The sequence below is a fragment of the Gavia stellata genome, chromosome 3 (assembly GCF_030936135.1).
Source record: "Gavia stellata isolate bGavSte3 chromosome 3, bGavSte3.hap2, whole genome shotgun sequence".
Taxonomy (NCBI): domain Eukaryota; kingdom Metazoa; phylum Chordata; class Aves; order Gaviiformes; family Gaviidae; genus Gavia; species Gavia stellata.
In genome coordinates this window covers 95,206,727-95,223,165 of record NC_082596.1, presented here as the reverse complement: position 1 = coordinate 95,223,165, position 16,439 = coordinate 95,206,727, and the positions used below count along the sequence as shown (strand labels likewise).

At 42.6% G+C, this 16,439-nt stretch overlaps 1 protein-coding gene across 1 annotated transcript in view; it reads left to right on the top strand.

Annotated features, from left to right (window-relative positions):
* Nucleotides 1-2,543: 2,543 nt before the first annotated feature.
* Nucleotides 2,544-16,439, top strand: part of CDKAL1 (CDK5 regulatory subunit associated protein 1 like 1) — a 440,756-nt gene continuing 426,860 nt past the window's right edge. Inside the window, exons 1-4 of the mRNA XM_059815360.1 lie at nucleotides 2,544-2,576; nucleotides 3,889-3,926; nucleotides 5,528-5,694; nucleotides 9,875-9,987. Of these exons, the coding sequence (XP_059671343.1) occupies nucleotides 5,528-5,694; nucleotides 9,875-9,987 (280 nt within the window). The 5' untranslated portion in view covers nucleotides 2,544-2,576; nucleotides 3,889-3,926. The remainder of the gene's footprint in view (nucleotides 2,577-3,888; nucleotides 3,927-5,527; nucleotides 5,695-9,874; nucleotides 9,988-16,439) is intronic.

Here is a 16,439-nt window from a genome sequence, read left to right as displayed (position 1 = left end):
CGGATCATGCTGAAACTGATCAGCACGGCCTATTTATGTCACTAGGTATGGGACTCACGGGTTATTCCTGCCTGGGAGCTGCTCTTGGAGCTCCCTGCCTCCCTTTAACGAGTGGTGTTCTGTCAGTCTTGGCCATCTGGAGTTTTTTGGATATGTCTAGCAGGCTATCTGTGCTTTGCTTTTTTGAGTCAACCATAAAACAGCACTGATGTCTGCCCAGTTTTGTTTAACCAGAGCGGTAACACTTGGCTAGTCGAGATAACTGTGGGGTAGTGCAGTGCAGTGCTCCCAGAACAGAGAAGTTTAATTCAAGGACTGCATGTGAAATACTTAGAAAACTGAATACAGGAAACTGAAAGGAAGAAGGAAGAGAATCGCTAACCTTATCCGGAAGCAGTTAAAATACTGATTGCTAATATGTATCTCGTTACTGACATACTAAGGACTACTTACACTGTACTATGAAGGATGTCTAAAATAGATCAATGCGACTACTGATTTTAAGATGTTTTCCTCCATTTTCTTCTGGGCTAAAAATGCTGCAAAAGTAACGAATTACACATCACTCACTCTCACTGAGAGTACCTCTGGAAAGTACTTGTGTGCTTAAACAAAGACCAATCACAAAGGCAAATGTATCTTAAGCTGTAACGACGACTCTGTCATGAGGCCAGGGTGATATTAATAGTGCTCAGTCCTGCGTAGAATGATTTGTTCTTAAAGATTGATTTAAATTAAGTGCTTGTTACTTTCTGTCCCAGTTTTTCCTCTTCAAATCTGTTACTTTGTTCTCATTGCTATCCCTTTTTTTGCCTGTGAACACTGTCAGGTAAGTGTGACATAAAGTAAGACCCAGTTTTTAAGAAAAAGGAGAGGGAGGGGAAGTGATATCCCAGGTAGAAGTTGCCAAGTTTTATCTGCTAGAAGACCAATAGGCCTAGTATGGAATACGCTCAAGGCGTTCATTCACTTTCCCTCCAGTTTGAGGGAGACTATAATCTGCTATCTGGAGAATAAAATAATGATGCCAAAGGCTCCTTCTAAAGAGAGAAACTTCATGTTTGAAATGCAATTACAAGAAATGGTGATTTTTACACCCCAAAGCAGGCTACCCCAAAATAAAATAAATATGTTAAAGATGCAGTATCAATAGCCTTTTTAGGTTAACTGTGTATATTAAAAAAAAAGCAATAGTATTATGCTTGCCCTCTGTAACATGCTGATCAAGAAGGAAACTATGTTTAACAATCCGTCTGCTTAGAGGCCTAGCTTTTCCCATCCACACCCAGACTAATGTCTTCCTAAGTATTATTCAGAAAAGTTGCTGCTAGCCCTATATTGGTGGGAAACAATGCCAGAAACTTTAGCGATCTAATATTAAATATTTTGACCGACATCTTCCAAACTGACTGAACAGAAAAGCTGCTACTAGCATTGTATTTTCAGGAAATGAATGATTAAAAAACATTCAAAGTGTTGTGGGCATGGCAGGCATAAATAGCCCATCATTACGTGGACCAGAAACTTCAGAATCCAAGTGTTTTAACTGGATACGTATTGCTGGACCTAGTTTTCGATCAAAACAGAGGTGAGTCTCCAAGGATTCGGAGAAACGAAGCGCGGAGGACGCGTGGCCTTGGCGCTCGGCAGATGCCCCGGCGCCGGTTATTTGCGCTGCAAATCCAGCCACGGCGCAGCGCTGGAGGAAATCCCTTTTCCAGCTCTGGAGGAAATCCCATTTCCAACTCCACGACTTCACCTGCAGCCTGCCCAGATCCGACGTTCCCAGCACGACAAGGGCAGCAGCCTGGCAGCTCGGCGCCGCGCCGATCCCAGCTCCCGGGGCCTCAGGGCCGCGCTTCCGGAGCGCGGCCTCCGGACGCGACCCGAGCGCTGCAGCCGGAGCAGCGGGGCCCTTCCCAGGGGCGCTGACGGACCGGCGGGCCGCCCTCTTGTTTCTGAGGGCGGCGAGGACGGGGAGCCCGCGGCTCTCTTCAACCGCCGCCGGCCGAAGAGACGACCCCGGCCGGCCTCCCTCACGGCGCCAGGCCGCGGCCGCCCCGGCCCGTTACGGCTTCCAGGGGATGAGGGCAGGGCCGCGCCCCGCTGCCCCCCATCTTTTCCCGGAGCGGAGCGAGCGAGGCCGCTCCCCGTTTCTCCCCACCTCCCCGCTGAGGGCCGGGGCAGCCCGGCGCCGCGGCCGCGGGAGCAGCCGTTAGGGCTCCTACGGCCCTAGCGCCCGCCGCCCCCCGCCCCGCTCCGGCCAGGCCTCAGCTCTGCTCTTCCCCCACGTACGGCACTCCACCGCCGAGAGGAGCGGGAGCGCCGGCCCGGCTGACAAACACCTCGGCGTTCTCGCAGCGGGACCGGCAGGCCCGCGGTGCCGCCCCGCCCCGCCCCGCCCCGCCGGGCGGCGCCGCCACGCTCTCTCTCGCGAGGCTGCGCCGCAGAGCGCGGCGGACCATTTTGGCCGCTGCCGGCCGCCGTCCTGGCGCTGCTGCGCGCGCGGGGATTGAGGCGGGGCGCGGCGGCGGCGATGGCGGAGCCCAGCTGAGGCCGTGCGGGGCCTGGCGGAGGTGAGCGCCGGGGCTCGCCGTTGAGGTCCCGTTCCACCCCCCCCGCCCCCTTCGCCTGCCCGGTTGTGGGGGTGACGGCCGAGTGCCCCCTGCCCGGCTCTGCCGGTGTCCCGCCTGCGCGGTGCTCCCGTCCCCTGCGGGGCCTCCCCTGGGCTGCGCGTTAAAGGCGGGAGGGGGGGTGGCCCCTTCGGCGGGAGCCTCCAGAGGTTGTGGCGGCCGGGTGGCTGCCCGGGGGTCGGGTGCCGTCAGCGGGATGTAAGGCCGGTGTGGGGCGGGGGCCGAGCCCAGGCGGGCTCCGGGGCGGCCGTGCTCCAGGCCGAGTCAGGCGGCGGCCCGGCTGCGCGCCAGGCTGCTGCTCGCCCGCGGGCACGGAGCAAGCTTGCCCTGGGGCCCTGAGGTGAGCCAGGCTGGGCCGTGGGTCTCTCTCATTTTGTGTTAACGCTGCGGTTTTCTTCTGCTCTGTGTAAGCCTGGCGATAAAAGCCCGGGGCTTTACCGGAGACACCTGTTGGTAAATAGAGGAAAGAGCAGTCCCTCTTCCACCTGGGTGGAAGTTTTCTCTGTGGAAAGAAGTATTCTCTTGGTATGAGCAAGGACATCAAGGAGGGGTGGTCGAAATAGACTGGGGCAAGGGAGGTTTTCTTTGTGTCAAGACGTTAAAGACACTTTCATTGCTTTTTATTTACTAACATTGTTTTTTTTAAGGAGAAACATAAAGTTCTATAGGTACAACTTGACAGTATAAGAAGAATACGTTAACTTTTAATTTTATTATTGCCTCTCATTTCAGTCAATCTGTTAGAATAGCTGCAGGAATCTATGTTTATTTATTTGCTTGTGAAGAAGAGATTTCATGGGTGCATGTGGAACTAGTGCAGATATCAAGTAATCTCTTCTAAAAAAACTTTACTGTGTTTGTAAAGAAACAAAAAAGTTGTGAATGTCTTTAGCTAACATTTACTGTTAATCTCTTTCCCTTCTTTCATTCAAAATTTTAAACTCCTGACTGAAGACAGAAATCTGGAGGAGGTCTGAAAGAACTTAAATACATCAGACTTTGACAAAGACGACTCTATAAAAGAAGGACAAAAAGATTAGTGCCTCTACTTAGGGAAGGACAGGGAAGATGTGGCTACTGTTCCACCTTGTCAGCTAGTCAGCACGTGTACCCAGTCTTAACGAGGTCAAACTGAGCAAGAAACACCTTTCTGCAAAGGAGGGATGAATGCATGTTAGACAATAAGGTGAACTCATGGTTCTCTGTCCACTAGTTCTGCTTGTTCCTGCCATGTCTTTTTTCTTTTTTTCCCCAGGATTATTATCCAAGAGGATTTAGACCTTGCTTAGAAAGGTATGACTTTAATTTTGGCTATATTCTTTCTTTTGTGGGCCACTGAAATAAACTAAGCTTATTTGTTTTGCCAGCTGCTCCATTATATCAGGTATTTTTCTGGAAGAGAGAAAAAACAGCAAATCAAAACCTTTTTTTCCTTCCCTGTATTGAGTTGATAACTTTACCTATTTGTACATACTGTTAATGGTATAAAGTAGTGTAAGAGATGTCGTCTCCCCCCTCCCAATATTCTTTATTACTAGACTTTTCACAGCTTTTTATTTTTGTTCATCCTTTGTGGCATTTTCAGAGATCCTGGGATTTTTGATCTAGAAGAATGCTAAATGCTTATATATCTTTGTCAGATGCATCCTCTTGGTGACATCATTATATTCCTTTTTAAGTTAAATGTTATAAAAGTTATATGAAGTTTTGTTTGGAAGTATATTTTGCAAGATTGACTGAAGAACTCACACTGGGGAAAATGCACAGGTGTTTAACTTATGTTCTTGAGTAATTCAATTGAGTACAAAATACTTTCAGGTGTTGCCAGTAGCCTGAAATTTATGTTCCCGAAAACTGGTTGTAAAGAAATTAAAGCCTTGTTTCTTTTGTTCTTCACTGTCAGTTAGGAAAGTGCTGTGTTTTCCCTGTAAACTCTGTGAAATGCCCTTGTGTGATTTCCTTAGTAAACTGTTGGGACATGTACAAAATCAAGTTTCCAATGGTAAATCAGACATTATTCTGATTAAGAATTACACACAGCACAGTGTGAGGCGTGTAATTACTGCATAGCTTTTTTTTATAGGCTCCTTTACTAAATAACTTTTTTTCCTTTCCTGAAAACTGATCTGGATCTTGAGATCTGCTGGGAGCTATATATGCATATACATTTACTTTCTTGTGGAAAATATAAATAGATTTTAATGATTTTCTAGTGTATTATATGAGCCAGATAATACTTAGCTATTTTATGTTAGCTAGGTGTAGTTGTTTAACATCTTTTAAGAGGAATTTTTATTTTGCTATCCTAATGAATGAAGTAATTCAAATGAAAGTCTTGTGGGATCAGGAATTCTAGGAATGGTTTGGTTTCTTTTCAAAAGGACTATGAAGTCATATTGAAATACTGTGCACCTGTTATCAGCACACAAATAAGAGCCAGAACAACCTCTGAAGGAGGCACTTGAACGCTGTATCTTTCATTCTTCTGTGATATGGGTGGAAGCGTATCTATCACATACCATGAACTCATTATTCCATTATGAAGCCTGACATGGTTAAGAATACTTGTGTCTTGGATATGTCATGTCAGAGGAGCTGCAGGGTTTTTGAATTAGAAGATGACGAAGTGCAGATTATTAAAAAAAAAAAAATTCTATATGGTTTGTGGCTTTCTCCCTGCCTGTGTTTGAGATATCAGGGGAAGAGGGCATCAGGAAATATCTCTGGATAGTTGATTGTTTCCATGTGCTCACCTTCCCTCATATGTATGATATATCGCAGGTTTATGTAGAAATACATCTGACTTTTTTATGAGAACATATGCAGTAGATTCTAGACCTTGGCTTTGTATTCAAATACTTGCTAATATCAGTCTTCTCTAATGCTTCTTGAAGATGCCTGCTGCCTGTGAATCAGTGCTTGAAGATATTGAAGATATTGTGTCAGCAGAAGATTTGAAGCCCCATGATCGGCAGTTTGTAAGAAAGAATGTTTTTCCAAAAGTGCGAAAGCGCAATTCACAAAAAAATACTCAGGTAGACGATGATCCCCCAAGTGACAGGTAAATTATTCCATCAACCCTGTCTTGTTGCTTTGCTCATATCTTGTGGGGATAATAGAAATAAGGTGGAAGTTATCAATATCTCATAATGTAAAATTTGAATACAAGATAAAAATGAATAAAATAGTGTTTATAAAATGTAGTGATAATGAATAATTAATCCTGAGCAAATTTCTTGTCCTAGACAAACTTTCTGTAGAAATCAGTTATGACTGAGTGTCGTGTTAAAGGGCAAGGCAATTTGGCAGAAAATAAACCCCCTTGCGTTCCAGCTTGTCCTCAGATATCAGAGGGGCTGGGGGCGGCTAGGCTTAGATTCTGAGTGATGCCCAATTTTTCTGTGTTACAAGTCCGGTCGCGTTCAATGTATTGAACTCTCACGATTACGGATACACTCGTAACACCATCAGGATGTTACAAGCCCGGTCGCGTTCAATGTATTGAACTCTCACGATTACGGATACACTCGTAACACTGCACACTTTCAGTCTAGTCGCGTTCCATGAACTAGCACGGCCACACTTAAGGGATTTGGTGGCGTTCAATGAGAACTCTCACGGCTAGATTAGTGAATAGTGCAGTTTATTGAAGCAACAGATACACAAGTTCTTTTGGATTGCTGGTGATAAAATTACTGCTTGCAAAGCATGTGCAGATACCAAGAATGTGAGTAATATAGCCTGGCTACAAACGCGTTAAGTTATAAAGCAACTCTATAGAGATTTCTAGGTTTCCCGGGGAAGCACTTGGTATAACCAAGTGTTCGGATCTTACCCAAAGGCGTCCCTGTGGGGGGGAAGAGAGGCTCAGCCCGTCGACTGATCCCAGGTGTCAAAGGTGGTCTGCAATGGTATCTTCCCTGGCATCCTTCCTCTCCTAAGCCATTTTTATATTATTTGTCCTTACAGGTGGAGCTTGAGTGACTCTAGTCATACATACCTCTATTGTAATGGGTGTAAAAGTTTCTCGTTTACTTTTAAAGGTATAGACTAAGAAAAATTCAGAGCGCAAGCTCAGTGAGGGGTGGTCGCACCTTGGAGGTGGGTAGCTTTGGGATGGAGGTGTGTTTTCTGGTATTATAATGAGATTATAATGAGCAAAGTTCACCCAAAGGATAGTATTTTGTCAAAAAATGACAGACTGTTGGCTCAGGGTGGTAAATATGCAGCTCAGGGTAGTAAATATGCAGCTTGTCAGTTCCATAGTACCTTCCAGTTCCCGTCTTATCACAGAGCCTGGCCGCAGTGTCTTCACTCCGCTCCACCCTCCGTGTAGTTTCTCTTAGAGTCAGCGCACCAAGCTCCCCTGGTGTTGCCAACATCTAAGGTTGCCTAGGGAACTTCTGTGGGATGGATTCCTTGCATATTCGCCACACTCCACCCCGAAGACCTCTTCAACGCTGTACCTTCAATATAAATTTAATTCCTAAATTACCTCCAGCAATTATTCCACACTGAGACATTGATTAATGGAGTAATCAGACTGGAAAAATGGTTCCTGTTACTTAAGCTTTTATGTGTAAAACAGTTCTGAAAAATTGTCTGCTTCACCTTAGTTACCTAAATAGAAGCTGAGCTCTTCAAAATGCAGTCCTGGAGTAGCCTTTTGACATCTGGAATGAGAAATAAGAATACTATTCTGAGAACACGAAATATTTGATGCTGGAAGGGATCTCTGGAGGTCATCTTCTCCAAACCTCTTGCTGAAGCACGGCCACCTACATCCAGTTGGCCAGGACTGTGCCTAGATAGCTTTTTAATATCTCTAAAGAGGGAGATTCCACCACCTCACTGGGCAACCTGTGCCAGTGCTCAGTCACCCTCACAGTCAAAAAGTGTTTCCTGATGTTCAGAGGGACCCTCCTGTGTTTCAGTTTGTGCCCGTTGCCTCTTGGCCTGTCACTGGGCACTGCTGAAAAGAGCCTATGTCTGTCCTCTTTGGACCCTCCTTTCAGGTATGTAATATACATTGGTGAGCTTCCCCCGAGCCTTTCTCATGCAGGCTGAACAGTGCCAGCTCTCTCAGCCTCTCCTCTTAGGAGAGGTGCTCCAGTCCCTTAACCATCTTCATGGCCCTTTGTTGGACTGTCTCCAGTATGTCCATCTCTCTCTTGTGGGTGCATCCCATCAGGGCCCAGTGACTTACTTCAGCAAACTGGACATAGGTATTCCCTGACCTGACCCCCTTCCACCAAGGGTACATCTTCCTTGCCTCAGTCTTTCCACCTGGTTTCTGGAACCTGGGATTTCCAAAGGCTGTACTTTTTGTTTGTACATCCTGCAAGTGATATAGTGAGACTTCTTTTGAACTTACTGTTTTATTTCAGTGGAAATAGTATGCAATAACTATGGAACGTATCTTTGTGTTTTTCCTTCTTGTGATTCCCATAAGAGCAGAATCAACTTTCTGCTGCAGTGGAATTGATCAAAGTATAAATGAACTCAGTTATTGATTCTAGTTTCTACTGCATTTCTGAGATCTCGGTTTTGGTTGGTGCCACCCCCTGTTTTCCCCCCAGCCTTAATGTCAAGCTGGTGGATGAAATTTCCCTGCATTATAAAGATGGAAATAAAGTATGTCTGGAACGTGCAGGAAATTCAATTTTGTTTTCTCATTAGTGTTCAAAAGAGATTTTATAAGCATAACAATCCACCTTTATGTGAAGCCCCATTCTGCCAGGAGTGTGTGTACAGCTGAACTGGTGGCCTATAGATACTTGACACTAGCACTCCATTCTCCTAAGTATTCAGGAGAATACTATATGTTATTCAACAGGCTGTATTTTAGTGTTTTTGACCCAAGAATGCACATTGAATGTATGTTGTTTAGACAGTAGGAACACTAAATACATTGTACATGTGCAACACGTGTTGCACATGTCTAACGATCATTAATATGCCATCAACAAATTTTTGTTTTTAGCTAGGGGAAGTATCTTTAAAAAAAGAAGCGTGGGGGAGAAAAAAATAAAGATGTGGGCAGGGCAAAGGATCGTGTTGCAGGATGTCTGTTGTTCCTGTACTGGCATCTTTAGCTCATTGGCACCGTTATCGCAGGAGTTTCAGTGAGAGCTTCTTGCAGAATTTTTTGTTCGTTCTTAAACCATTGTCTGTGCCAACTCCATGGTGCACATCTGCCATGCTGCTTCTGTAGCCCAGAAAGGTTGGGATATGAGCTTTCAGATGTTAGTGTGGCTGGTGGCAGGCTTAAGAATTTATAAAGATGCCTTGTATGGAGGGAACTACAGTCGATGGGTGCCATAATATCAAAAGGCTGCAGTATAGCTTTAACTGTTTGCTGGTGGCCTACTTTCAGTGCAGTCACTTGAAGGTCCCTTGTTAAATGATAATATTCAGAAAGTTAGTTGTTTGTTTTGTTTTTTAAAATACAACTGCAGCGTACTGAATCTCTTCTTATCCTACAGCTCTTGTACATTCTCCATTCTAAAACTCTTTTCTTGCCAGTTGTGGTGGATTGACCCTGGCCAACAACTGAGCAGCCACCCAGCCACTTGCTCACCCCTCCTCTCAGTAGGCTGAGGGAGCTACCTGGAAGAGCAAAAGTGAGAAAACTTGTGGGTTGAGGTAAAGGCAGTTTAAGTGAAGGAAAGAGTAAGGAAAAACTTCTAGTGATGCAAAAGCAATTGCTCACCACCTCCCACAAGCAGACTGATGCCCAATCAGTCTCAGGACAATGGTTAGTTTGGGAAGACCAAACCACCAGTCTTTATTGCTGAGCATGATGTCATCTGGTATGGATTATCCTTTTGGTCAATTTGGGTCAGCTATTCTGTCCGTGTTCCCTCCCAGCCTCTTGTCCATCTTCAGCCTGCTTGTGGTGGGGTGGAGCACGGTGGGAAGCAGAAGGTTTTGATGCTGTGCAAGCACTGTTCAACGATAGCTAAAACACAGTTGTGTTATCAACACTGTTTCAGTCATAAATACAAAACACAGCATCATATGGGTTGCTGTGGAGAAAGTTAACTCTATCCCAGCCAGATCTATTACCCACTACACTAAAATCACATAATTATAACGTTTTTCCCTACCTGTTTCGGAGTTGTTACTGTTTGTGTTGCTTATTTTATATTTGAAGAATTACAATTAATTGAGTCTGTTCAGTGGGCTTGAAGGGGAAGCTTGTTCATCTTTTAACCTCTTCATTAATTTTTATTTAACAGCATTATTCCTGGTGCTCAGAAAATCTGGATTCGTACATGGGGATGTTCTCACAATAATTCAGATGGTGAATATATGGCTGGACAGCTGGCTGCATATGGATATAAAATTACAGGTAACAATATTGGACAAGTCGCATAATTCAGTTTTTTTGGGGTGAATGTTCAGAGCTGTCAAGCTGTTGTTGAATGTTTTTAGTCTTAATTACACTTTTTTAAAACCCCCCTTTGATCTCTTTCTGATTTGAAGGTGAGGAGGTAAAGTGTTTTCCTGGCATTAAGGAGAATGATTACAAGATGAGTGCTTTCAGAATGGTTAGGTTTTCCTGACAGGGCAGCCATCTGATAGATGTCATGCAGTGCCTTTTGTGGGTATTTTGCTTGCTAAACTTAATTGAAAAGTTTTCGTAAGAGTGGAAGGGAAAGATACTAATTCTTGGGCAGAATCTAGCTGGTTGTCTGATTGTAACTGGTGGAACCCAAGTGAGAGAGAGAGAGGAAGGAAAAGTGTTGTCACTTAGTGATGAGTGTGTTTGCTGCTGGAGCAGAGGTGAACTACTCCGTGTGAATGTTCCTTTGTTTTGGGAGGGATGATCAGTATGATGGAGGTGGGATGATATAGGATTGTATCTTGTACATTTGAAAGGGCTGAAGGTGGTATTTTTCCTTTCCTTCCAAATGCTTTAAAACACGCCCTGTCATCTTGTTCCACCTCCCCAACCCTAAACAAAAACCTCAAACCTGTGGTTGTGCTGGCCACGTTTCATCTCCTTAATGAAAAATGTGTTGAAAGAAGAGCTTGTAGAAAGCTGAAAACACAGATTGATGTTGTGTTTCAATGGAGAACTATTATCTGAATGATTACGTGTAACTTAGGATTAGTCAAAATAAAAATTTAAATTTTATTAATTCAAGTTTTAGTCTGTCTCACATTTAAACTTGCATCCTGCTTGTACTGAAAGACTGCAAGGTTGTGTTTCCTGACATTTTGCTAGAAGTATTTTATTCCTGATTTCACAAAATGCTTGTTTCTCTTCTTGAATGTCTCATGATGTCATTAAACAGTTGCAGCTCATTTTCCTTTTTCGCAGTTGATCTTTCTGTATTTATCTAAGTAGAAACTAGATACTGAATTATTCAAGTGCTGAAGTATTTTAGGGAGCCCAGGTTATTCTTTACCAAGTAGCGCAACTCTGGAGTGGGTATGCTCTTTTCACAGACAAGTGGAGTGCTGGTCCAAAAAGCCTTATTTGTGACAGCTGTTTTTGTAAGACTACAAAGGACTGATCAGTTTTGCCTTGTTACGGCTTTCTTAAATTTAACTTCTTTTTATCTTAATTTCTCTAATGCATAGTGTTCCAGAAGCTACTTTGGGCTTGTCAAGATTTGGACAGCTGTCCTGTGCTTTTTGGAACTTTATTGGGAGACATGTAGGAAAGATGGAGTGCAGCGAAGGAAGGAACTACCTAAAATTTTTGATACCTTCTCTTTTTAGAAAAATTAAGTGTTCATAACTTGAGACTAGAAATAAGTCTACATCTAGAATCTGAGAACTAAAAACTGAATAAAAATTGCCGTAGCTGGGACGGGAATTACCTACAGAGGAATTTTGGGAACTGTGTATGAAATTGATTGCTGGTTTCTGGTCATTATTAAATCGATGTCTTGATTTAGTTTGTGTGTGTGTATATGCATATATTAAATCAAACAAACAAAAACACCCCAATGCTGGGGTGGTAGGCAGAAATTACCCAGTGTGGTTTCTTCTTTGTGAAAGTAGGTAACTTCTTTTTAAGCTGATACATTTAAGGACCTCTGGAAATCTCATTTTTGTTCAACAGAACAAACATATTGGCTACAAATTCTGGCTAAAGTAAATTTTTACAAATCCATCTATTGAATGTTCTTCTCTATAGGCTGATAATGAAGCTGGAACTGAGTGCAAGTATGATAGCTGTACGTGAGAATATGAGGTGGTGAAGAGGGCAACTGCCTTTCTGCTCAATATAGTGATGTTTCTGGCCACAAGTGCATATGAAAGTGCTCTATTCCTGCTTGGATTGCTGATAATGTCTCTCAGGGTTTCACACGGGGACTGATCTATGTAATGGACTTGGAAGACAGGATGTAATGTACCTTCAGCAAGTTTGTGGACTATGCCAAACTGGGGGAAGTGGTTGATAGGCTAGAAACCAGTGCTGTGGTTCAGAGGGACCTTAAAAGACTAGAAAAAGGGCTAACGGAAACCATATGACAAAGGCAAATGCAAAATCCTAGCATTGGCATAGCCCCAGCTAGTGGTAAAGGTGGGGGTGGGCAGCCTGACTAGAAAGCAACTTTGCAGAAAAAGATTTTGGGATTCAGGTAGACAAGAATTGAACATGAGTCAGCAATGTACTCTTGTAGCAAAAAAAAAAAAGGCAAACTGCATCCTGGGCTGTGCTAGCAAAAGTGTAGCCAGCAGGTCTGGGAAAGTGATCGTTCAGCTCTAGTGGTACTTGTGAGACAGCGTTTGGAGTGCTGTGTCCAGTGAGCCAGCTTGCGCCCAGTTTTGGGCTCCCCAAAACGAGAGAGGTTGATGTAGTGGAGCGAGTCCAACGGAGGGCCACCAAGATGGTTTGGGAGCACGCGATGTATGAGGAGAGACTGGGAAGACTGGGTTTCTTCATCCTTAAGAAGAGAAAGCTCATGGAAGATCCTAGTTGCAGATAGCAATACTCAGTAGGAAGGTACAGAGAAAATTGAGTCAATCGCTTGTCAAAGGTGTGCAGTGAAACAAAAGACAACAGAGTCTTGCTCTTGACAAAGTGTCAGTTAAGATTTTTAGCATCCAGTGCATAACTTATTGCTCATGCTTTCCACCTTTCCATAGAGGAAATGCCAATATAGAAAGTTTCCCAACATTTCTCGAGTATCTCTCGTCAATCCCTTTTTAAGAAAACATGTTATTTTTTTTACAGTAAGTCATCTGGGAAATTCAGACAGAATGTCAAGAAGGGATTTAATCTCTTTTGTACTATACAGTGAAGTAGTTACTCAGTAATAGTAAGTATTGCTTACATAATCCAAATTTCAAACATTTCTTGAAATTAACATTGTTTGCACTATTGTTTGCAAGAGCTATATTCTAAATCAATGCCTCTCTCTGTTGCTAGAATTTGTTAGTTTAATGTAAAACTGTTATAAACTTGAGGAAAAGATAGAAATATTCACTAAGGTGAAAGATTGTCTGTTGTCACAGCATCTTGGACAGCTATTACCGAAATAAAAGTATTTTGATTAGCCTGTTTCCTATATGTTCCTAAGCTTTTGAGTCAACAACACTTATTGAAGAGATGCTGGAATGAAGTTCTGGTTCTAATAAATAAAATGTGACCTTTACTTGCAGTTACTGCTTCATTACAAGGGAAATGGTCAAGCACTGTTTCTAGTGTCTTCTATCTAGTTGCAAGATTGAAGAAAAAAAGAAGGTAGAAAAGATGCATCGGATAGACTTTTATTGCTAACTAGAAGTTGTAACAATGCAACCTGCCTTGTAAGTTGACTTAGCTGAAAGTGAACATAGGTCTAATGTCTTCTAATTATAGAAATAAATTTTTATGACTTGTTGCAAAAATCTTATTCTAATATTATTCCTCATCCCTGTTTATTGCACGGATTTTCTACCCTGTTCTTGATTTGAACTCTGTTCAAGAGATGCGGAAGTCTTCTTTCTTCTCTTTTTTTCCTTGCCTTTCACCTGCTTGAAAAATGTTGTTTCTGTACAAGAACCCTTTGTTGCTTTCAAGAGTGGCTATATCCAAAGGTGAAAACTGAGGGCTGTGCTACAGTTTTTCACAGCAAAGACTACCTCTGTTTGGGGGGAGAGAGCAGTGTGAATCGGCAATATACAGATCGTGCGGTAACGGCAATGGGGATTAAAAGTCAGGAACTGCATCAGCTTAAAAAAGGCAAAGGGAAACCAGCAGAAGAGCTGAACCTATTTTTGTATCTGCTTTTACAGTGTGAAGGTAGGCAGTGTTCTAAACAAATCTTGCATACCATCCTGTGGGAACACAAAGCTCCTTTGTTAGTCTGAGCCATGCAGAAATGTGTGGACCAGCTGCTATCAGCGTAGGGCTGTACCATGGTACTTGTTCATGTTCTGAAAACAATATAGCTGATGGTGGCTTTACTGGTTCTAAAACTGGATTTAGTTTCTTGGCAGCATGACTCGCTGTATAGTTTAGATATGCCTGCAGACCTGCTAGAGTGCTCCCTTTCAGATACACCCTGGAGGAAGAAACTCATGGTACAGACAAGTAATGCCTCCTGTGAAAAAGAGGAAGCAGGTGAGCTGGGAGCTCTCAAATACCGTGAGCCAGATGTTTGTTTGGGAAGGGAATTCAGTATGTGTGCCACTTAACAGTACGTTCTCTCCAAAAAATGGAACCAAACATGTATAGTCAGGCATAGAAGGAATTGACTTGTGAAGTGGGTAGTCATATCAGCTTTTATTGGCATCTGTAGGTTTCTGGTTCTGTGGAATGAATGGGTTTTGGCCCAACCTTCTTGAATGTATTTTGATGGATCAAGCAGTTAAGTATGCTTGTTTTTTTTGTGATAACTGCTAATTTGGCTTGAGGCTGTTCATGTCATTTCTTCAGTCATTGTAAAACGTGCTGGGGAGGTGAAGACATCGCTAATGACTGTTCGTTCTTGCGGCATTTGTAACTTTTCCTTTTATGAAGAGGAAGCAAAACCTGTTATTAAACATTCAGCAAAGCTAAACCAGTAACAGCTTATCTGCACTATGCTTTTTTTTTCTTTAGAAATAAATGTTAGCATGGAACTTTCTCTTCCTATAGCATGAGATTCCAGAAGCAAAAAGGGGTGGAGTTGTTTTGTTGCTAATTCAGTGGGCTTAGCTTTGATTTAGCCCGTAGAAACTAGGTTATATTATAGACCCTTAGCTTTACTTGTGCAATTTTAGACTAGTCTTTGTTCAAGCATCCTTTTTACTGTCTTGCACCATTTTTCTGCAACTTTGTTGGATGGAAAGATGCTGTATTTTTCATGGGTTCCTTCCTGTGCCTCTTAAAGAGCTCACTCTGTTACTGTGATTATAGTATTTGTTGGCAGGACTTCTATCAGTGAGATTTGCCAATTCCTATTGAAGCTTAATGTTTATAGTCCATGTTATATGTCTTACAACTCTGAAATGCACTGTGCAGAGAATTTATGTATTTCTCTAAAGCAAATCTCAAATAATATTCTGAAATACTGTTAAAGTTCTCTGTTCTTTAATGCCTCTTCTACTTGTTGATTTTCTAAACACTTGTCAGTTTTGCGTACTGGTGGATATAGCTGAGATATCCTTAAGACTTTCCATCTGCTCAAACAGCAAATTTGAGTAGAAGACAGAAGGAAAAAGACAAGGAAGAGCAAATGCTCTGATCTGCTTAAGACCTCATGTTGAAAGGAAGACGATGTAAAAGGAAACATACTTAGTCTGCTGTTGAAAAAGCAGATGAGGTGCTACAAACTAATGTAGACTTTGATGTTCAAAGGCATTGCCTAGTGTTCATTGGTGCATAAACCATGCTTTCTTAGACTTTGGCCATCCCCATACAGCAAAGCGTGCTGCAGCATCCATTTTATTCATCCAAGTGGAAAATAAAGAAGATGACTAAGAGTGTACAGGTATTGACTCATGGTTTGTGAATCACAATTCAGAATCTGGTGTTTTAAGTGTTGTTTAAAAGAACTTTTCTACTGCACAATAAAATTTCAATAATTTTAGATTTTTATTTTGTTGTCCTAAAGTAGAGGTCTCTTAAACAGTTTACTGTATTCTATACATTTGTTAACTTAAATAAGCTCTCTGCAGCCTGTGTAGTGGTTGATGAAGTGTTTTGACTAAGGTTTCTGCTGGTTTCTGGTGTATGCTTTTAGTTGCCCAGAATTAGTAGTTGATCTTTCCATTTTTTTCTCTTTCCACCCTGCTGATAATGCTTCTCTGTTGCTTCGTAAGTATCATGCAAAACAAACGGTAGTGATTACCATGTAATTTTGGGGTGCTATGACCCATCTGCAGTGAGGTATTTGTAGTGTTCTTTTTTAAGCTAAAAGACAAATCTCTAGCCTTATCAGTCAGAGAATCCAAGTTTAGTCTTTGCTTTTGGTTGTGATTGCAGTGCCAATTTAGAAAAAAAGATACTTTACAGCCTTTTTTGGGGGGGGAGGGCGGGGAGGTTTAAATACACAAAATAACCCAAACTACTTTTCTGGTGATGAGAGGTGTTTCTGTTTTCTCTGACAACACTGCAGTCATGAAACTGGCGTTCGCTGTGAACCAGCTGAGCAATGGAGAAAAGTGAACTGAGGTATAAATGCTGTGCTGTTTTGTACCCTTGCTGAAGAATTCCCCCATTGCCTATCACTTGCAGAATCACAGTCCTGTATGATTTTTGCATTGCTTGATAACCTTACACACCTGCATAACTACTACTGCAACAGATTTAATTTTCAGATTCAAACTGATTGATAATCTGGACATAAAGCTTTTGGTTGTTTATACTGAGAGAGG